The following is a 23,577-nucleotide window of genomic DNA, read 5'->3' as shown; positions in this document are numbered from 1 at the left end:
GAATCCAGTACATAGGACTCTGCCATAGATACTTATGGCAATCATTTCCAAGAAGCAAGGGATACATTTGATGAGCTCTGAAGTGCTTTTATCCTGTAGCTGCCTGCGATTTTTTTTTAGGAATAGAGTTTTGAAATGCCAGTATTACTATTCTTTTTCAGTGCTGGGTGTGTTTCAAAGACACATTAATGATCTCAGTGTTATAAAATGCTTTAGGATCTTTTTTTTTCACATGAAAGGCAATTTCTGTGGGTGTTTATATAAGTTTATAATGAGGTTAGTTAGGTTCTTTTATGTACACACAGCCATGCCGTCCTCCTCCACCTCTTCTCTGACTTTCAGAGTTAAGATTTCCTTTTCTCTTAATTGACCTTCATCTTAATTAGATTTCGGAAAGTCCAATCATGGAGCACATAGAAAATATTTATGCTTCCATTGTGTGAAACATCAAAGTGGTCTGCATTGCAGATGGTTCCCAAGATCAAAGCCAGACGCCCGGGCCCTATTATTATTAGCGCAATTAGTCTGACATTGCTCCTTCTTGACTGTCCCCACAGTGTAACTTAGAGCAGAAGAAAATACTGATAATTTTTAAGAAAAAGCTTTTATGAAGATGTGAGCTTTTCCTAGTGATGAGTGAACCATGGAAGAATATAGACAGAACCTCAAGATTCTGAGATGTCTAGCAATAAATTACACAGAGTTTTATAATGAGCTTAGTTAAACATACAGAATGGATGCCCTAACCAGCAGCACCTAGCACATACCTGACCTTATAAAAATTGCTCAGTGAATGTTGACTGAGTGAGTAGGTAAAAATCTCACAGGTAAGGTCTGCCCTCTTCACATTTCTCCAAACTCATGTCACCTTTTTTTAACCAGCACTTCATCAGCTGGGTTTGTATCACATTAGAACAACTAGCCATGTACTTGTTGTACTGTTCATGCAATTTGTCCTATTTAAATGTAGTTGTATTAAGTAGATAAAGTCTCCGGGATTGAATTACAGAACCAGGTCTGGCTAGCAAAACTTGTTCCTACCAAGAAATACCCGGTATTACCTGTATCACTTCATCTAAGCCTATGTATTGTGAAAGTGTCACATTATTTAAAGTGATTCCTCTTCCTTTTCAAAACTCAGGGTCTGGAATTAGTTCAGGGACCAGGATGGCTAAGATAAATAATGACTAAATAGCTTATTGTAATGAAACAGACCCTGAGTACCACTGGAAAAAAAAAAAAAAGTTCTAATGCTGGTAATTTTCTCCTACGAGCATTTCATTGATTCATTTACTCAGTTGCCAACAGATATTTGTTGCTGGACACTGAGAAGTTAGAGCAGTAAGTAAAAGATGTAGACATAACAGTTTCCCCTGTTTACCTCACAAGCTGGATTCTACGGCCTCTCCTTTTTATTTCTCTTGGATAATCCTTCTTCACAGTTGGTTTATAGCATTGCATATAGCCATTTGACATGCAACATCTATTTTCTAAGTCGTGAGAGGTCCTGGAGTTTACAGAAGCTAAATTATTGACTTGAAATCTCTTCAACTAAATAAGCTTATTCCTAGCACAATAGACAGGACTTCTAGTTTCTTGTGTCTTACAGCACAGCTGCTTATTTCTTCCAGGTACCATCCCTAGAGACAACTGTCCTTTCTGACAGATTACCTCAATTTCACTTCTCACAGTGGATTAAAAGTGGCTGCTTATGGGTTTACCTCATCTTAGTGGCCCAGTATCCTGAGGATCATATCTAGTGCATAGTCAACGTTCAATAAATGCAGACTGTTAAGTTTATTTGGATTCTCCTTACACTGAACTCTTCCTATTTCTGCAGAAATACTTCTCCAAAGCTGCCCCCAATTCTCAAGACTTCCCTCCATACCATTAACCAGCTAAGATTCCTGCTTTCCACCTTCCCACAATGATGTCTCCAACTAGGTTCACACTACCAAGCTATAACTTCTTTCCCCCTCTACTTGTCTCCATGTGAACTCAGCTCTGCCTCCACACTGATGTCTAGAACTAATGAACTCAACACAGATGGGGAGTGGGGCATGAATGCTGGCATTTCTAAGGCTCACCCTTAACCTTTGATAGCCATTTACGAGAGGAGGCAGAGGTTAGTTACCATAGAATTTACCACTGGGACTGGAGACATCCTTTGTTTCCAGTTAATATATATATATATATATATATATATATATATATATATATATACATTTCAACTGCATTTAACTCAGTGCTTTGATCCAAAAATCACCTAATGATGAGATTTCAGGAAAATGACTGCTCATTATGGAACCAGACTGGCTACTTTCTCTGGATATTCACAACTACAGCTATGCATTCTCCATGCCAACCTCTAGTTTATTCTTATATTTGGCATGGTGTCAGTAAAGACATATCCTCATGCTTATGACTCCATTATGGGACCCCCAGAGAAAATAGTATGCATCCAAAGTTATTACAATCTTACCATAACTTTGCAACGTGAACAAGAACCATGATTTTCTGAATTCCTTCAGAGTACCAAGACTGTGCTAGAGATTTTGTATGAGTCACTGTAATCATGACATTGACAGTGGCTAACCAAGGAGGGAGGTGTATTGGGCCTGAACTACCCCAGCAGGGAGGTATTTACTTTATCACTGACATTATTTACTATGTTAAGTTTACTATTTCTGGGACATAGTGATTAAAAAAAAAAGATTACTTTGAGTTCATTTTATTATTATTTCTAAATTCTCTAAAGATAGTACCTTTCTTATTGCCTCTATTCTCTGCCCCTGCTCTGTTGGTGCATCACTGCACACTAATCCCAAAAGATAATCAAATCATCCCTCTTACAGAGAGGACACAAACAGAGCTCAGAGAATATAAGCATTCTTGGCCATAAAATCAAAGAACTTGTGAGTGGTAAGAAGAGTTGGGATTCTAACTCAGGTCTAACTCCACAGCCCTCTTTCCTTACAAAACACCATGTGAATAATAGAAATACAAGTAATAAATATCAAATGATAGCAATAATAATAATAAAAGTAATCACTTAAGGTGTTAAACATGCTCTCATATACATGATTTCTTTCGATCTTTACATCAAACCTGTGAGACAGATCACAAGGGTCATCAACACCATTTATAGGTGGGGGACCCCAGGAGATCAACATGTCACCCCTGGGTGATGACAACCTAAGTGGCACAGGCAGAAACTGAGCCCACAACTCCTGATTTCTAATGCGGGTTTATACCCCTTAAGTCACTGCATGCTGTGCCATTTTTGATACCTTTTAGTAATAGAAGAACATTTATATTTTAAGCTACCAACATGTTCCCCTAACTGGCTATTTGTCCCTATTAGGAATTCATTTCTTTTTAAAGGAGCTCATTGAAATGGAAGCCCGGAGAGGTTCAGAGCATAGGCTTCAAAACATGGGTTCAGATCTAGACTCCATCAAATGCTGGCTATGTGAACTTGGAAAAGTTTTTAACCCTGTGTAGGTCTGTCTTCTCATTCATAAACTAGGGTTAATAAGCCTTATGTCCAAAAGCTATTATTTGGATGAAAAGAATACCAAAAGCCTAGTAGAGTGCTAACACATGGTAAATGCGCACAAGTTGAGACCTTTATTAAGAATTTTTTTCTTTTATATTATTATTCCAAAAATTAGGATGATTGAAAGAATGATGTTTTGTTTGCTAGGCTACTGTCACTGTTATCCTATTCATTCCAATTGAAAAACTCTTGTTGTTGGTGATTTTAGAGGAAGAAAGTCCTTATTAATATTTTGAAGTAATAAAGACTGGAAGAGTCTTTTGAAAATTGTAGGCTATTCCAAAGTCACATAAAGAATAACAATGAACTCTGCAGAATTTTTATTAAGCTACATTTTTATTATAACAATATTTTGAGCAGGGACATCTATTATTTTGACTATACTAGGCATGCTGCAATGTGATTTGTAATAATTTTTCTTAGCCTCACCTATACAAAATTCATTACAAATGAATTTTGAAATGTTCATTCCAATAAGCCATGAGTGAACAGAACTGCACCATTGTGTCATCTGAGGAATATTAGAAACAATGACTTCTTTGTACATTTATCATTATCTGTGAATTTACCTTGGTAGGAGAAACATCCTAGATTTTCAAGGAGAGAAGCAAGTGTTTGGCCTTTGTAATTGACCAGTGTCATCCTATCCTCAAATTAATACACCCTAATTTGCTATCACCTTTACAATCCTGGTGTCTCTGAGGAGCTAGTAAGTAACTTACTACATAGGTATTCAGGTTTACACTAATGGAGAAATAAGTAAAGGAGATGTATGAGAGGCCCAATTGCCCCCATTATTAGAGATCAAGATGGTTAGCAGTGGTACTTAGTGTGGGGGACTTATCTCTCCAATCATGGCAGCCTTGAAATGGGGCAGGAAGGAGAGAGAGCCTACTCACCTGAGAGCAGGAAGGAGAGGGCCCGAATAAGAGTTTAGTGTGGAGAAGCAGAGGAGAACCTCTGTTCCCTGCCAGAAGGTTGGTCCCAAAAGGAAGCAAGGAAAGAGATGGGCCAAAGAAATCTCATTTATTCTTTCCAGACTTTTCAGTCAAAATAATTCCTTCCTTGTGAGTCTCAGAACAAGGAGGTATACTAAATAAGCTCCTACCACATAGAAGGAAACATCCAGAGTGAGGAAGAACTCTCCCACAAGATGGATTCCTCATCCCATGGTGGAGGGGCTGGGGGCCATGTTCCATGGCCTTATTATGTTGAGTTGCCACAGACATGAGTGTCAGAGGTGGAAGTGATGGAAAGTATGGAGTCAGACCCAGGTTAGGGCTGGTTTAGCAAAAAGGTAGGCATCATTAAGGGTTTGTCATTCATAACCATGTGGCTTCAGAAACTCACAAACACTGGTTAAAACTCCTTTTACACATTGAGAAATTAAACAAATCAGTAGAATCACAAACAAGATTATCTCTTTGGCCAGCATGCTACATATTGTGGATTCATTGGCAGCTTCAGAACCTACTACAGTGAAGAGGTAAGGAATGGGAAACTAGTATTTGTTCATGGTCATCCATTTCTCTGCTTACAGATCTTTTCACAATGGATGGCATCATTAAATCCCCAACCCAGAAACCTGACATTGCTCCTTCTTTCCCTTATCCTTCATGTCTATTCTTGTCAATTCTGAGGCTTCATATCTCTCAATTTCAATTCTGTCCTTTCCCTTCCATCCCCTTTATCACAAACCTAGTGCGGGCTATCTTGGGTTCCTTCAGTACTCTCCAAGTGGACCTCCCTGCCTCTGGTTCCAGCATCCTCATTTGAGGAAGGTGAGGCAAAGTGACTCTGGACAAAGCATGATCTTCTGTAATGAGGAAGGACAGTGAGGTATAGAGCCTGGATTTGAGCTCATGTCTATCAAACATTAAATCCAAGCTCTTAACCTCTGTTCAGTGCCCCATCTCTATACAAATACCTCCCCCACCAGCACCACTACCACCAATTATTCCATGATCTTTTGAACTAATGTGTTCTAATGATCCGTACAGCAAATCACCAAATGAAAGAATTTTAAATGGAACCTTGGAGATCATTTAAAGCTAACTCATTCTTTCAAAAGAAGAGAAAGAAAAAGTTCAAACTGGTGTAGACACTTGGGCAGGCCATAGTTCTGTTTAAGAGAAGAGTCAAAATCTGACCTGAGGTTTCCTGTTTCTGACTGTTAATCCTGACTCCTAACTCATGGAACAGATAAATAAACTGTAATTTTAAAAGTTAATAATTTAAGGGCTAAATGAGTTATGGGTATGAACATACACCTGGGTCATAATGATACCAACTGCCCATTTGTGAATGATGGGCAGTTTTGACTAGAATTGTTTTTTGGATTTTTTGTTGTTGTTTTTTGTTTTTAAAGCTGGAAGGGTTAGTAGAGGTCATTAAAGTGTGGTTCCCTTACTTTATAGGTAATAAAACCAAGGCTCAGTAAGATAAACTGTGTGATGGGAGGTCCACGCAACCAAACTGAAATTAAATTCCAGGACTCCTAGCTTCCAATCCAGGGTTCTTTCCACTCATCTGGCTACTTCTTTGTGTCTTTACAAAAATGAGTAGATGGGGGGCGCCTGGGTGGCTCAGTGGGTTAAGCCTCTGCCTTCACTCAGGTCATGATCTCAGGGTCCTGGGATCAAGCCCCACGTCAGGCTCTCTGCTCAGCAGGGAGCCTGCTTCCCCCTTCTCTCTATGCCTGTCTCTCTGCCTATCTGTGATCTCTGTCTGTCAAATAAATAAATAAAATATTTTAAAAAAAAATGAGTAGATGGGTCTAAAATAAAACAGCCATTTCCACCACCCACTTTGGCACATCTGTCTACATATGGCTAGTGATGCTTATCCAAATGTGCTTTAACTCCTCCTGTCTCTGGCAGTAATTTCAAGATGTCCAAGCTGATATAAAAATGAAATGGAAGAGAAAACTGCAAACCTCATGGTTTTGTGTGTCCTTTTAAACTAAGATCAGAGGGCGCCTGGGTGGCTCAGTGGGTTAAGCCTCTGCCTTCAGCTCAGGTCATGATCCCAGGGGCCTAGAATCGAGTCCCACATCGGGCTTTCTGCTCAGCAGGGAGACTGCTTCTCCTCATCTCTCTCTGTCTGTCTCTCTGCCTACTTGTGATCTCTCTCTGTGTCAAATAAATAAATAAAATCTTTAAAAAAAAAAAAATAAGATCCGAGTCTTCTATAGGCAGGGAACTTGGAAAACAGTTTTGTGTATGAAAATAAAAATCAAAACTGAGTGAGCCAGACCAAGTGCTGAAGAGCAGAGATTTAAATGAATTTTGTGTACTAGAGTTTATTTTGCTAATTTCCCTAAATAAGCTTTCTCCTCTACAAAATCTAAATAGACTGTTTGGGTCTATTTTTGACTTGTGAAAGAGCCAACTTGCCATTTCCTGCCAAATGACCTTTGGACGGAAATGTCCTTTTCTCCTTGAAGGTCCATAACCTGTACAAATACAGCATCATCAAGGCAAGAGCTTGTATCTACCACCCAGCTCAGCCGTCCGGACCTGTAAACACTTGTTCCATCCTCTGTAGGATTTTTTTAAAGAATCATGGCAAATTAGAATATAAGATGTGTTTCTGAGCTCATTTCAAGGCTGCTACAACTTTGCAGACCCAACTCTAAGCAGAACATATCAAGTGTACAACTGCCCACCAACACAGAAAACTGACACACCAGGCAGGCTTCTCTGCGCCAGGGTACACTTCAATTGCACACTCACACACAAAAGCACAATTTACTTGGGTCCTAGCAATAAGGAAACACTTAGAAAAAAGAGGTCAGCATCTAACACTAGTTTGTTTTTCTGAATCTCTGCAATGATTATCAGGCTGAACTTATGTTGGGAGAACTTTAATCCTCTATCGCTTTGACCAGACTTCTTACTACCATCTCAAACTATAACAATAATGGTGATAATAATAATGATGAGAAAGAAAAATTGTTCAAATTAGACATTTAAAATCCCAAGTCCTTTGGTATCACCTCTGAATTTATGAAAAGAAAAAAACACCTAAATATTATAATCTATGCTTGAAACAATTGATAGTCTATGGGAGTAGGGAAAGAAATCCTAAATTCCATCGCCATAAAACCCTATTAAGTATCCCATTTAAGTAAAACAAGTCTATGGTTTCATTAATCATCCCTTATTTTTATTTCATTTTCTAGTGATCAGTGCCATTCAACTGATCACAAAATTCATGTAAATGAGGCTTGAAGACGATTCCTTTCGTGCAGTTCTCAGATCAGACCATCTTTTCTGAGTCCGTCTAGCAGGGAAATTCTGCAGCACCCTCTGACTCTAGTGTCAACAGTGTGCCTGTCTTTTCTACAGATCCTCCCACTATCACAGAATCCAAGAGCAACGAAGCCACCACAGGGAGGAAAGCTTCACTCAAATGTGAGGCCTCGGCAGTGCCTGCTCCTGACTTTGAGTGGTACCGGGATGACACCAGGTATGTTCCAAATGAGCAGGGCCCCCATCGCTCCAACAGGTGATCTTGGGGACAGAACCAAGTTCCTCTGTCATGATGTGGGTTAACACTATTAAACTCTTCTTTTTCTCATCTCTGTATTAAGTGCTTTGGGGCCTGTAGTTCTTAACCCAAAGCCCCAAGGCATTCAGGTTACATGCAAAGAGGGAGGTAGGTGCTTAATGGGTTGTTTCCCAGAAAGTTTTCCTAACTTTCCTAGAAAGACCTGCATGTCTTTCTTACCTGTAGCAGAAACCAAAGCCCGATAAACTCATCCATTCCAGAGTTTTCTCTGTCAGTGGACATTGATTCTGATGATATGGGGTTGCATGATTAAAATAAGGAATTGAGCAGGAAACCACAAGCTCTAACTATTACATTTCTTTCTAAGTCCGCCAGTATCATGATGAAAAAGGGGTTACTGCACCAAGTCTTCATCAGTGTTTCTTTTTACTCTTCTGTGTTTGAACTCAGGATAAACAGCGCTAATGGCCTTGAGATTAAGAGCACGGAGGGCCAGTCCTCCCTGACGGTGACCAACGTCACTGAGGAGCACTATGGCAACTATACCTGCGTGGCTGCCAACAATCTGGGGGTCACCAATGCCAGCCTAGTCCTTTTCAGTAAGTATGCCAAAGTAGGGCCTGACTCACCAGAACAAGTCAACTAGTTCTCCAGTGGAAAACTCGAATATCATTGACTTACCTTATCATCTATGTTACCTATTAAAGGTAAACTTGCACAAAAACAAGAATGTAGTCACTGAAACAAAAACACAGGCCCTTCATCCCTATGCATGAGGCAGGATTTACAAATGAAATAATTTCTCTCTCCATCTCCTGGCTTACTTTTGATAACTACTTTGTGGTTTTTTGTTGTCGCTGTTGTTGTTTTTCAACTTTTTAAAAAAATTCTGTTTTGTTTTATTTTCCCCCCGGTTGGTTAACTATAAGAATATTCAAAGAACAGAAATCTCCCTAAGGAACAGAGGTGATGTAAGATCCTGGAACATGGATGGCAGTTAAAAAATGGCCCTAGTAAGAGTGATTGAGGAAGAAAAATTCCATGAGTCTGGGTAAGGTGCCGGGAGAAGGGAGAGGCTAGGAAAAGAAAGTGTATTTCTAACAACACAGGAGAAATGATGGAGTGAATGATTAAAACATGATACAAAATCTAAAGGAAGAAAAATGGCTGCAGAAAGATTTCTATACGACAGCAGGAAACACTACGTACCTGACATATTTTTGGAAGAGATAAAATCGTAGGAGAGAGGAGCATTTCCAAAGACCAGAGAAGATCCTAAGGCCAACTGAAGAGGACTCAGTTGTTTTAACTTCCTGGTATTCGTAGGAGAGCCCACGTCAGAGCCTGACTCTATAGTAGCTGTTACGTCAGCTATCTGACCCCCTCCCTTGCTGGCCCTGAAGCTATGAGCGTAGACACAAATGCCCCCTGAGAAACAGAAGGATGACGGGTGAGATTAGGAGAAGATGACACATTTGGAATAGGAAAGCAAGTCTACAGTTCCATTAGTAATCTCTTATTTTTACATAGTTCTCTAGCGATCAGTCCCATTCAGCTGATCACAAAACTCGGGAGTAAGAAAATGGAATTTGGAATAGGAAAATGTTTATCAGAGAGAGTAAAACAAACAAATGGGCCAGAAAGTTCATTTGACTAAGAGATAGTCCAAAAGCTTTACTATTATTATTTTGGATACTCTCGTTTCTCTTCAGATCGCATAAATCTTTCACCTTTTACTATTATGATTTTGGAATAACAAACCACAAGGAATTTTTTTTTTCCTGCACATGTTCAGTTGGAAAAGCTAGAAATACTACGACCAGGAGAGATGTTTCCATCTTGCTTTATCTGATTTAGATGAGCCTACAAGAAAATATATATATATATATATATTTTATTTATATATTTTTTTTCTTGTAGGCTCATCTATATATATATATTTTTAGGATAAAAATCAATTTAAGTGAAAGTTCTCTTGAGATGAAGTAGTAAAGCCATTTTATAACTGTTCAAGATCCAACTCTGCTTATAAAAAACAACCACCACAAACTATTCTAAATCTGGGCTTCAGTTTCTCACCTAAAACTCGTGTTGACTTCAACCTATCACTGTTTGATGGCATACAGTCATACAAACTCTTGAAGTTTAAAATCATAGGAATTTTAATACAAAGTTTAAAATTCATATCCCTGTTTACTTGTCTCCAAAGACCAAACATCAGTAGTGTTCTTTACTTCGGCTAGAGACACCAATACCTCAAGACAATTGAGAAGGTATTTATTAAGAAATGTAGTTACTTGTTTCATTCTTGGCATCAGGGATTCCATAAACAGGGGGGAAAAGCCTCCACTCTGCATCCGAGATTCTGACGTATCTAACATAACCTGCTGAAGTAGAACGACATACACTTACTAAGAGGTTCTGTAGGGACACTAAGAGGTTTCATACAGAAAGTGGAACCGTTAGGTTAGAGAAAGTGAACAACTATAATTTGCATTAAAGCATTTTTCCTTGTATCCCACCCAGAAGAAGCATGCTAATATATTGCAAATAGTAAAATGACACCTATAGACAGAGAGAGGACGGTGGAGGAGGATGGAAGGGTGGGCTAGGTCAGAGATAATGGAGATACCTACCGCTAGTGTGCTGGTGGTGATGAAGGGTAATCTCCAGCCATGGATTAGTCATAAAAGTCCAATACCATTGCCCTAGTCATAAAAGTCCACTTAAAGGACCCACCCATAAAATTAAGAAATGCCAAGAATCTTACAGAATCTCTGTTTGTAAGCTGAGAATCACAGACTTGGGCAAGTGTATCAAAATCACATTGTGACTTCACAGAGCTCACCTGAAATTATATGATAGGGAAGTGCACAGCACCATAATTAAAGGGACACTGTTTCCCCTTGGGTCCACACTGCCCTCTGCAGAGCAGCCTTCTTAGGCATCAACTCTGCATTGGGCAGCACATGCATCAGCATTGGGTTTGTAACTGGTTTCCCACCGTATGGGAAAGTTTCAGAGGCATCATGATGAAAATGAGTGGAACTCCTGCCCTCTTTCTTAGACCCAAGACCCAAATATGGACATGTTAAGGGGGAAGCTGCACTTCTTAACCAACCGAAAGGGCACTTCCACCATGCCTACCTCACTGTGACGACAGGGAGGCCCCTTGTGACAGCCACGATAGCTGAATCCTTGGGAATACAGCTCTATGGAACTCTAGTCACACAGGCAAGAGAGAAAGAGAGAGGAAGAGGGTGGGAGGAGGTGGGAAAGGAGGGAAGAAGGGGGGGAAGGAAGTACCTAAGTGAACAGATTGCCCATTACGTGGACTCAAAGTAGATGGGTTGAATGGGAAGAAGGAAGACACTGCTGGTGGCGGTACTTTTCCACAGAACAGAGTCAGAAGGGGAGAGATGCTTGGGAGGGGCGGCTACCACAGCCCTGACAGAGAGTACTGTGTGGGTAGTGGGGAGCTGTGCTGACCCAGCTGGTCCAGAGCAGATGAGGCAGCTGGTGAGCTGCTGCCAGCCAGAAGGAGGTAGCCAGGAAAACTGGAGGGCCAGAGCCCCGAAAGAGTTTGTGATTATCCATCTTCACAGGGGTGTCAGCACATTTCCAGTGTCCACCTCAGTGACATGTGCTGACTTTTTACGCAGGGTCAGTTTGTGGTCACGGATTCTTCTTGTCCTCCACTGTCTATTCAAATATTGCTCTCCAGAAGGGTCAAAGTAATTAAATGAAAGTGCAAGAATACATTGTATTCACAGTAATTTTTTCCTAAGCCAGTGGAAGCACTCCTTTTTCCTTTGTTTCCTTCTCCACACATTCCAGCATTGTTTTACCGAGAACTGTACTACCTCAAGCTGTATCATATCCAACTTTATATATTTTTCTCCATCCTGGGAAAAGCATTACATTGTGTAATTTTTCTGAACACATTAGTCCAACAGTACAGTGTGTACCAGCAAAGATTCAGCTCCTTAGTCCTCCTCAGCTGTGGGGATATGCACCACATGGAGGAAGTTTTCTGTTGATGCCAAGAGAAGGTCCATCTCCAGCACATGGAACATCACAGATTTTGTTTCCACACTGAGGACTACCATGCACCCACAAAGGAAACCTATCTTGTTTCCATGCTTATGTTGAGTTACTTTTAACACAATGGATAGGGAGGAAGGATAAGGTGATGAATTTAATGTGGTCACTCTTGATCAAGTCAGTTCTTACAAGGTGCTCTGCACCTGCGCCAAACACTTAACCTACATGATCTCATTTCATCGTAGGTCCTAGTAGGGACTCCTACTTCTCCACTACACAAAGAGGTTAAGCAACTAGAGCAGCTAAGTAAAGCTGCTGGGATTTAAACGAGTAATCTGTTTCCAAAATCCAGGCTCCAGATCAATATGTTACCTAAGCTTGTGTATGTGGAGAAAATGTTAGGAAATGTATCTTTTGTAATTTGGAAGTGAGGAGATAGATAATTTCTTTCTCCCTTTTTTCACTGATCAAGGTCTTCCCAGTACTAAATATTGTCACATCCTTTCCCACCTCAGACTCTGTGGGTCACCTCCCATTTCATTTCCATTAACCCCCACCAACACGGGTCCCCTAGATTAGTTAGACTGTTGATTTATCTTTGGCACACGGAGATTCCTAACTAATATTCCAGCCTAGTGATCAGGGCTTGACCTCAGGACGGGAATATTCCCATATGTTAACGGACACTCCTCCTAATCAATTACCCTCTGCTTTAGAGAAATGTGTGATTGGGAAGGCATTTTGAAGCTATAAGTACAAAAAAATAAAAATGCAGAGAAATCTACACTGAGCCATACCACATCAGTGTGTAGGAGGTTTTCAAATTTTCTTTTGAATTTTAGAAGATCATTAACTTGTAAGCCTATACTTGATTAAATTTCCAGTATTACCTAAGCAACCCAGCACTGGAGGAAGCCCTTAAAATGAGGGCTTCCCCTACTTGTTTAGAAACCATTTAAGTTATCACCTCAGGGGTTCAGGGTTTAAATATATACCACTTGATGATTCTAGTTAAGACTTGGCAAAGCCTCTTAACCAGCTATGTCTGGATGCCACATACACATAATAAAACAATGTGAGCCGCTACTGGAACACTACCACATGTGGTTTGAAAGGACTGGCGGCAAACTTTTTACAAGGGCTCTCTGTGGCTACAATAAGAAATAGATGGGCATTTGGACATAATTTAGTTTCAGAAATAGGTGTGGAATGTGCTGACTTCCAAAAAGTTTACAGAACATCCGCAATACCCATTGAAAAAGAAAAGAAAATCATATCTCAGTTAATAAATTACCTCCATATATACACCTTATCATCAACTCCAGCCTTTGTCATTCAAGTGCTTTTAATTCAGAGGTTCTTCGTAAGTGTTAATGCCCCATTTATCTCATGGTGTCCCAGCAGAATCAACCAATCACACACATACACACACACACAGACACACACACACTCTTAACAGACAAGAAACCGATGATCAGAGTTAAGGGTCTTAACTAAGAGCCACAACATATGTTTCTGGGGTCAATCTTAGGGCTCTGTTCCTAAGAAACTTCCAATTACCTGCTAAGCTCGGCTGACTTCCCCAAATGTTAGTAGCTCAAAGACAAAGCACATAGCAGCTAAGTTCCTACTCTCCCCTACTTCTGAGTTTCAAACGTTGAAGAATTTCTTTTTCATTTTAAGTGATCTCGCTTCCCATTACACTCTTCCAAGAGCCCACAAACCCTGGGCATGAATTATAAAATGCAGCAGAGCAATGACAGAAGAATTAGGACGAAAAGCTGGGGTGGGGAAGCATCTAAAGGAGTAAGTAAGATGGAGTTAGAGGGTGAGAGTAACCAGTGGGGCGTGGTAGGGCTGAGATGAGGAGAATTAGGGTGGAGCTAAGATGATGGTAACAAGCTGAGAAACCATTGAGAGGGCGATGAGAGGAGGGTGAGTGAGATGATTTCAGGGATATAAATGGTCTTGTGGAAATGAGGGCAGAGTGCATTTACCCAGCTGTGAACACTGTGATGAGAAAATATTAAGCTGAATCATTTAAACGGTCTGAATAATAATAGTAATAATAAAAATAAAATACAGTAGATAGAGTATCGTATGGGACAGTAGTCTCCAGCTGCTCCATAAATGCTGAAGGCAGTTTAGCTATTTATTTTCAAAGCTGGAAACTTAATACCAAGTAACCAGTGGAGGCTTAAACCATTTTTCTATTTGACACTTGTGTAACTAAGACACAATTGTTCACTGTGCTATTATTGACCTGTTCCATCTTAATGCACTTAGGAAACTTTGGCGTTTAAGCTACAACTTTCAGCCAAGCTAGAGAAAAGCTCCTTCCGCAAGGAGACCGGGTTTTCTTGGCATCCCGATGTACTGAGTGTACAAATTCCAGGCAAAATCTACTCTTCCTAAACTGACGGAGCGAGATGGCAGGCAGATCAAATTTGAATATTATCTTGATTTTTGTTGATTTCAATTTATCATTAGTCCTTATTTAACCAAACAGCTAAGAGGGATATAAAGTGCAGGCTAATTATGTTGCCCTATAGGGTTTCTGGGCAGCGAGGAATGCATGTGACCCCTAATACACCATTCTCGCTCTCTGAAAGAGCCTCAGAGGAGGATTTCGAGTTAAACCTAGGGTTTTGATAAGATAAATAGGGGATATCTTCAAGTCTGAGCTCTGCTTGCAGCATCAATTTATGATCAGTAGCTTACGGATGGGTCTGTGAGTGACACGTAAGCTCAAGTTCAAGTGTTCAAAAGAATGCTTTTTCTTAAATAAATAAATAAATAATTTTTAAAAAAAGAATGACTTTTCTTACTCAACAGGGTATATCATCAAGTAAATTTGGTTGGTTGATCAAATCTCAGGTGAGATTGTATTATCACAAGAGGTTGTATTACCACAAGAGACAAAATAAAATTGTCATGTCAATTTACTTATTTCCTTGGCATTACCCTTGCACTGGTGTTAGAATCGAAGAAATACCTGAGGGAAAAGTTGAATTAGTATTACCCAAAATAAATTTTCTACATACGTGGCTAAAACTGATAGGAGCTGTAGGACTCAGGAAGGGGAAAAGTGTCCTTAGCTATCATGGGTCCATCTCTCATGAGTTAAAGAGACCAGAACCAGGACGAAGTTGCATGACTGAATGTGATCGTGACTAATTTATATACCTTCAACCCAGCCCTCCAAAAAACTTGTAATTTCGGTAGTTGAGTTTTTTCACTGTAGGGTAGGATCCCGTGTATAGGATTGCCACAATAAATGTTGTTTACTACTCTAGCTAATTTTTTTTAAAGGCTTTAGATTTAAAATTTTACTAATAGCTCTCTGATACTTTGGTGTTGGCAGGAAGAACAGACAAATGCTTCACGGGAGATGTAATCCTATAAGCTTGGAAATTCTTCTATTTTGTAATTATCTGAGTAGCTGAACATGAGTAAGATATATATAGAAAGAGATACAAATACAGATCTATATAAACTCTCCATGATGCTTACTATTTTTCCCCTATAGAGCGTGTTTCACCCACAATCCCCCATCCCATTCAAGGTCAGTATGATTTTTATGACTGTAGTTCTGTTGCTGGGTCATTCTCCATCATCTATAATGTGCACAACACAAACCGGGGAACACAGATTCACAAAATTCACATACAATAGAAATCTTTTTTTTTTCTTTAAACCTTCAAAAGAGAGTCCATCCATTGTCCCCACACCAGCTGATAGGCCTCTAACAGACCTGTCATCTGACTTAAGTTGGTCAGTTGCTGGCGAGATGACGCCAAACTCAGAAAGCAATTTTCTCTTCAATTAGTATGTATGACAGGTGACTGTGGACTCACATATTTGGAACACAGCCAGTTACGTTCTGCAGCTCATAAAAATACGAATCCTCCAACTGGCCACCCTCACATTTGGAGACTTATACAATCTGAATCTGAAGTCCTTGGAATTGTAGAAATGAATTTATCTAGTGCTGTCAAAGTTTGAACTCAGCCATGTTACAAGGACGTTCATTTTTCTGAAAATCTTGGCTAATCTGAGGGCCTTTCCTTTTAACCATGCCTATTTTAGAAAACTCAAATGAAAAAATAAGGTAGTCATTCTGTATTCCTTTTCATAAAACTTTCCACACACTCAAATTAAATTTTGCCTCCTACATCACATTTAGATGCAAGTTACAGCCCCAGCCTTCTAGCTTGAGGCTATTTAAAGGCAAATTGGCAAATAAAATTAAAACAATACAAAAAACTCTGAAATGAAACCAACCTACCATTGAAATTAAATTCCAGAAAAGTGATTTGCAAATAACGCTCAAAGACCTGAGAAAAAATGGAGAGTAGGCCATGCGGGGCCTAGTGTGGAAAAAATAAATCCAATTAAACAAGATTATTGTATACACTGTAAAGGAAGTGTGCTGAGAATTAAAGGTAGAAAGCTGCTGTTTTATAAGTTTGAACACGGATCATGTATCATTAACACTCACCCAAACTAAAAATTGGGCCAGAATTCGGTGAGGATGTTCAGTGTCAATAACGTGATGTTTTGCATATGTATGTATTCACATATATGCAAACTTATTTTAATTATATTTGCAATGAGGATTGCAAGGTTTCAAGGATCAACTAGACAGCTTAATAAAAAAAGTTATTCTTAAATTTTAAGAAGGGTCCAAACTATTTTTAGAACTCTCTTGAATAAAATTGTTCCCTGAAACATTAATGAAATCTGTTTCTTATCCCAGATACTAAAAATAAGACTTAAAATGTGCCTGTTTTTTAGACTTGACATGAAACTTCATGTTCGTGGAAAATATCCCATTTTGAATTCCTGACATGCCACAATTATTTTAAGACATTTATCTTCTAGTTTTGCTGCAAAGATTGACACCATTTTATCATGTTGCCATCTTGCAGATATCTTGACGTGACAAACACACACATACACATGTGTCCCAATGGATAACATTTTCAAAGAGGTCATGCTCCATCCAAGATGAGCTTGGAACATTGTCACTGTGCCTTTGTGAGAGCAGTTCTGCAGCCACAAACTCACATATTTATCTGATCATGCTTTATGATGTATATAACATGGAACAAAATGAAGTCAGTCACGATTCACAAAGGACAGCTGTTGGATATTGAAAAACAGTCTGGACCTGGAATGGAGCACGTTGGATTTTATTGAACTTGATCTTTTTTCCCACACACTGAATTGTTGATTGGAGAATGACCCGGGTTTGATTTGACGTTGTAGATAGACTGTAGATAGCTTCTTTAGATCCAATATAGAGACTGTAGTTTATCTCACTACTAATACTTCGGGCTTCTGCTGGTAGAAATTGAAAAGCTGTTCATGGAGACTTGGGATAGCTGATGTGTGAGGCTGAGAGAGAAAGATAATGCCCTCTTAAATCCCCTGTTTCTTACAAGGACTTTAACTTTGTAGAAATCAAATCCTTTTTTTTTCTTCTGTCCAATCAAGATGGCAATCCATGTGAAATGCAGTTTTCCATGGGAACAAATATTAACATATAGGATCCTTAACTCTTTTTATAGTGCCACTGGAATACCAAAATGTCTATGAAAAGCATGCCTACCTCACTTTGGTCGTATCTATAGGACAAAACACCTTCATTTAACTAAATACCATATATTGTCATCATCTAGGTAAAAAACGACGTGTCTACCATGCAGTGCCTGAGGTGTCTATAAACAGTTGGTTGATGCAAAGGTCCTTTTCCATCCCCCCATCATAAAAAGAGAGAACTTCCCCTCCTCTGTTCCAGTAACAGAAATGCATGTTTAATTTCAGCTGCTTCACTGTTAATATCTTTCACTGGAGGGTCTCCCCATCCCCAACCCCACTCTACATGGCTCATCAAGCTGACTGGGGATAAACATCAGAGTCGCAGCAGGAATGCAGTCCTAAACCCCTTCAAGCTGTGATTAAACAAAAACAAGGCTCAATAAATCAAATGTATTTCTCCTGGGCTTCCTTCATCATATTGCTTGATTTTCTGCAGTGATAATAATAATACTGGAATTACACCAAAGGATAATTTGTATGGTCTGTGACCAATCAGAAATTTTCAAATGTCCTTTCCTATTCAGCCAAAACCAAGACCCAAAAAAAAAAAAAAAAAAAAAAAAAAAAAATCTGTGTACTTCCCTGCTTCTTAATTTAAAAGATATACATAGATAAATAAAATACTGTTCCATCCTTGATCTGTTTCTGATAGGTGTTTTTCCCCATTAATTTTAATTTAGGTTTATTTATTCTGAAATGAGTCCTGAATTGCATATATTTGCATAACTACCTCTGACTATATCACTGCAGAAAATCCACTGAATTGTAAAATGAGGAAAGAATCAGCTCTAAGTGACTGAGGGAACTTTTTTCTCATTTTGTTAGGCTCAGATCCTTTCCTGAGGCCTCTGAATCCTGGGAAGTGATGCTACTGCTCTTGTCTCCTCCCCAAAAGCTCACTTGTGCATAGCCTTTCATGATGCTTCAGGGCATCTAGAGAGGCCTTCACGTTGAGAAGGACCACAGGTTCAAAACAAGGGGACAAAACCAGCTGCAGAAAGTTAAAATGAAGTAGAAGAAGAGAAAGGACAAAGACAAATTACCATTGTGTTGTTTTTATCACCCTTAGGTGAGGAATCCCCTTGAGTGGGGGATTCTCTGGACTCAATCAGCCCATCCTTCTCCCACCACTGCAACTTCAAAAAAGAAAAAAATAATAATAATAACCCTGGGTTGAGTCTCACTTGCTTACCTCCCATCTGATTATTTATCCCAAGTGAACAGCCTTTCCATTCACTAACCCTGCGTGGCGAGTAGGTTTGGGAAATGTTGAGATTATCTTCCAGGCTCAGGCTTTGCACTGGGTTTGTTCACAGCTGCTTGCCATTCAGTTCCTGTTTTTCCATTGATAAAACACATTGCACATGGCTGGGTTTGCATGATTAATACAGCTGTCTAAAGCTTTCTCAGAAAACAAAACAAAACCCCCAAAATTAAAGTGTAAAAAAAAATTAAAATCCAACCCACAAACAAACCAGGCGTGCAGAAATCTGAGGTCCACCTGGCATGTTTCCTCCCAAAGGGAGCCGGGCATCATTACGGGCGGGCCTGGCATCAGAACAGCCAGTAGGAGGAGGCCACATACCTGCTCTCACCTGGCACTCTGAGACCAGACTCTACTGGGATGGAAGGAAAGTGGGAGAAAAATCCTAAAATCAGTGCATGCCATAAAGATAACTAGACAATCCCTACAACTTCATTTATTTTTCCATAGGATGTTATCCCAGGTATCAATGAGAAAATGCCTCTTTTCAGCTCCTTATTATAACAGCAGTGCCATCTCCTATAATAATAACAATAATAGCTAACATAGAGAGTGGGCATCTCATGTACCAATAAAGTTCTGAGGGTTTTTGCATGTATTAACTCAATTAATCCCCACAATCCTAAGAAACTAATATGCACCTTCTCCCACACTCCTTAATGATCAAAGTACACCCAAACTACACTCTACACCTTGCAGCATCCAGGCACATATATAATGCACCTATAGTGCATTATAAATAACCATTAGGTATGCTTCGTCATTAGATATGTATCTAATGAATTGTAAACACTCATCTAATTTATTTTGAGTATGCTTATAATACACAATACTTTTACCTTAATACCCATACACTCTTACAAAGTCTATTTCCAGACATACTCAACACAGAGACGTATGCCCGACTCACACAGAGATTTATATGAAAGCAGTCGTCTTTAAAAAACATGAGCCGAGGTATCTGGCATCAGCACATCTAATTTCACACACTTATTCAGGCTGATTTACATACACACCTCTATTAATCATGGATAATTACTAGCATTGTTCTCTTTAATTCAGTTTTTCCAACTGTGAAATGGGAAAGAAATTATATTTTTCATGCCTACAAGCTCAGAGTGTTTTTTAAACAATATACAAAAGAGAGCTTCAAGTTCCTAGAAGGAAAGCACACTGAATTTAAAATAATCGTGCTCAAATACACATACTTCTTACATTTTTTAAAAGTGCTGATATTTAAAGACACACTTGCATCCGATTGCCTGGATATTAGCTATTTACAAGTTTGGTGTGGCTTCATCGTACTTTGAGTTTTGACTGATTCTAGGAATGTCTGAAATGCTCCCTGCTAGCGGGTTTAAATACAGAAGTGTCCCATGGCCAGATAAAAAACGTTGTTTATTGTTTTTCACCAACATCATAATATTACACTTAGAGAAGCTTCACATCGCATCCTTCTCTATTGTGTGGCGTGCGTGTGCACACACAGACGCATACACACACACACATGCTGATACTTTCAGCGAGACCTTATCATGCACATTACCACCTGTCGGATCAATCCAGCATCCTCACTCTACAGAAAGTGCCCTTTTTCCTGGTCCAAGGTATAAAGCACATCCCAGGGAAGGTTTTAGTTTAGTTTTCGCACTAGCTGGTGGAGGAAAAAGGGAGCCTTGCTTTTTTACTGATAGTACTTGGAAAGTAGTGTTAACGCAAATTTACAGCAAAATCATGGACCGAGACTAACACACATGAAGATCGTTAAGAGCTGACGTTGGTACCTGAGGACCCTCTCTGATTCCCTTCCTGGGAACAACAGGCTGACTTCCTCCTGATTTTCTTCAATGGCTGGGAACCAAGTGGGATAGTTGTGCCAATACCTCACCTAGAATCAATACTTCACCTGCCAACACGGTGATGCAACCATGGTGATTCAACCAGCAACCCAACTGTTGAATCCACTTCTGTGCCTTACTTGTCTCAGCTCTGCATTCTTCCTTCGGCTGTGTTCCCTAAACAACTCTGGGCCTCTCCCTGTTCAAATCTGCCAGCAAGACTAAACCTGAAATGTATTCACACTATTATTTAAATGTCCAACAGCAGCTTGGAAGTGTTACCTCTCAGAATTTACATTTAGCTTCAAGCTAAATGGCTAACAATCCTACAGCATCCGTGTAAAGGTAGGAGAATTTTTTGTACACTAATGCTTTTTCCTATTTTCCCAGTCTGTTTCTGCCTATGCCAGTCAGACTCTCCCGGTGAGCCTCCTGTACTTAGGCTTTGCTGTGCTATGTAGATTTCGAGAGTCAGCGGGGATTTGAAGATGAATATTTTTTTTTAAATCCCAGCTCCCACTAAATTTTAATTTGATGGAAATATTTCTCTTCTATGAGTTTTATGGGAAAAAAAAATCTTTCAAAGTAACAATTACATTTGGGGATTAAGTTTAAGTAATTGACAGTCTTGTCTTTTTAATTAAAAGGAATAAAGCTGCCTAAGAAGAGCTCAGTGAGATTTGCAGCAGAAAATGTTGGCATGACGCCCCAAAGGGTGAGAAGACCAGGATCTGGAATGGACAGAAAATGCTGATGCAGGTCTCTCTGGTCTTTCCAGGGAACCCCCAGCTGAGCTGGCCCTGGTGTTTGCATCAGTGTGCCATTTAACGGGAGGGCAACGTGGTGCTGTGAGGAGCTGGATAGAGCCAGGAAGGAGGCCCTTCTTTGGGAGCTTGGCTCTATGTTCAGAGACATTGTATGGAGCAAGTCCTTCAAGTCCTTGAAAGAAGTGGCACTATTTAGAGTCAAAAAGAAAGAATGCATACCCTCCAGGAACTCAAACATCTGACAGTCTCAGCTCCTGAGGAATGTCCTCATGTAACCCCCAAAGTGTAAACTTGAATTTTATTTTTTTTTTAAAGATTTTATTTATTTATTTGACAGAAAGAGATCACAAGCAGGCAGAGAGGCAGGCAGAGAGAGAGGAGGAAGCAGGCTCCCTGCTGAGCAGAGAGCCCGATGCGGGGCTCGATCCCAGAACCCTGGGATCATGACCTGAGCCGAAGGCAGCGGCTTAACCCACTGAGCCACCCAGGCGCCCCTAAACTTGAATTTTAGTCTGCCCTTGAGCTCTCTCTATTTTACCTGAGATTCATATTCCTGCTCTCTGTACTTCTTGATTTTCTTTTACTCTGTATTTTTCACCATATTCACCTCACCCGACATATATACTTTTTCTTTGACATCCTTCAAATGAAACCAAAGAAAAAGTTTTGATAGTAATAACATTCACTTCTAAACCCTGGTTAGCAGCTATGCGAGCAAAGCCATTATCCCATCTATCTGGAGGACACATCTACTTCTGAAGAGGCAAGATACAAATTAACCTTAGTAACAACTTCCCTTACACAGTCACTCTGTCCTCACAGTGGTCTTTCATCATCACAAGTCATTTGTAGGTCTTAAATGAAACAGCACCTCCGTCGGGGGGAGGCGGAGATGGGCTTACGGGGCCCCACCTTACATCTCCCCTTGTATACTGCTGTGAAGAAACACACCTGCCAAGGAGGAACACAGCACGACATAATGAGTTTGGAATTCCAATTTAAGGTGTTCATATGTACCCAGATGTATGATGGGAGTAGGCAGACCACTCACTAGGACTCCACTGAGAATTGTCAGCTTATATCCACCACAAGTCAGTGGGGGGAGAGACTTCACAAGTCATTCATCGTGCTTCCTAATTGGACCCTGGGGAGCCAAGCATCACCATAGTTGACTATACTGTTCTGCTTATTACTATGCTGATTGTAGAAGAAAACACTTGCCCCATCTCTGTCACACATATGTGTGTTTTAACCCCTAGACAACACCACTAACAAAGTATCTTCACTATAAATCATAGCTGTCAGTCGGTTCTACTCTAACCGTCCCATGCTTGTAACAATGGCTCTAAATGAACCACTCACCTTGCAATTGCAGTTCCGGGATGACTTTTTTAACAGCCTAAGAGACATTGTTCAGGGCCACAGTAGCATTTAAAAAAAAAAAAAATAGTAAAAGGAAAGAGTTACGTCTTGGCTGATTGCCCATTCTGTGTACCATGCCATCCGCCTTAGCCCACAAAGCACAAGCATTCCCAGCCATGTTCTATGTTGGAAAGTTGCTTGACCATTCTGAAATGTTTTCTCGATTATACATGTAGAGTTTGTATGACTTGGGAGCAGGGAAGGTTCGGAAAACAGAAACACCTCTAGAAAGAAAGGGAGAAAGAAAGAAAAAGAGAGGGGGGTGGGGGAAGGGAGGGAGAGAGGGAGAAAGGGAAGGGGGGAGGCAGGAAGGGGAGAGAGAGAGGGAAGAAAGAGAAGAAGGAAGGCAGGAAGAAAGAAATCAAAAGGAGGGAAGGAAGGAAGGAAGAAATCAGACGGTATCTTTGTATGTTGAATTGCAAGTTAGAGAGGAGTAACATGGGAGGTTTGTTCTATTTTCCTCCCTGGAGTTCCAGGACACAGGTAAGTTCGTCACTGAAAGCTGCTCGTTGTTGCAATGCTGAAAAAGAGCGGTCTCAGTCACTGGAAGTCGGTCTTCCCTTCGAG

The 23,577-nt window shown here is 40.0% G+C and overlaps 1 protein-coding gene across 3 annotated transcripts in view; it reads left to right on the top strand.

The window, feature by feature from the left end:
• LOC101685818 (limbic system associated membrane protein) overlaps nt 1-23,577 on the top strand; it is a 663,791-nt gene that overhangs the window by 615,055 nt on the left and 25,159 nt on the right. For 2 of the 3 annotated variants that reach the window (XM_004761392.3, XM_004761393.3), the window contains exons 5-7: nt 7,909-8,029; nt 8,522-8,670; nt 15,645-15,680. In XM_004761392.3, coding sequence (XP_004761449.1) covers nt 7,909-8,029; nt 8,522-8,670; nt 15,645-15,680 — 306 coding nt within the window. The remainder of the gene's footprint in view (nt 1-7,908; nt 8,030-8,521; nt 8,671-15,644; nt 15,681-23,577) is intronic. The other variant, XM_004761394.3, reaches the window with a different exon arrangement.

The sequence above is a fragment of the Mustela putorius genome, unplaced genomic scaffold (genome assembly GCF_011764305.1).
Source record: "Mustela putorius furo isolate JIRA1106 unplaced genomic scaffold, ASM1176430v1.1 tig00003834_pilon_pilon_pilon, whole genome shotgun sequence".
Lineage (NCBI taxonomy): Eukaryota > Metazoa > Chordata > Mammalia > Carnivora > Mustelidae > Mustela > Mustela putorius.
This window is presented reverse-complemented; position numbering and strand designations above follow the sequence as displayed.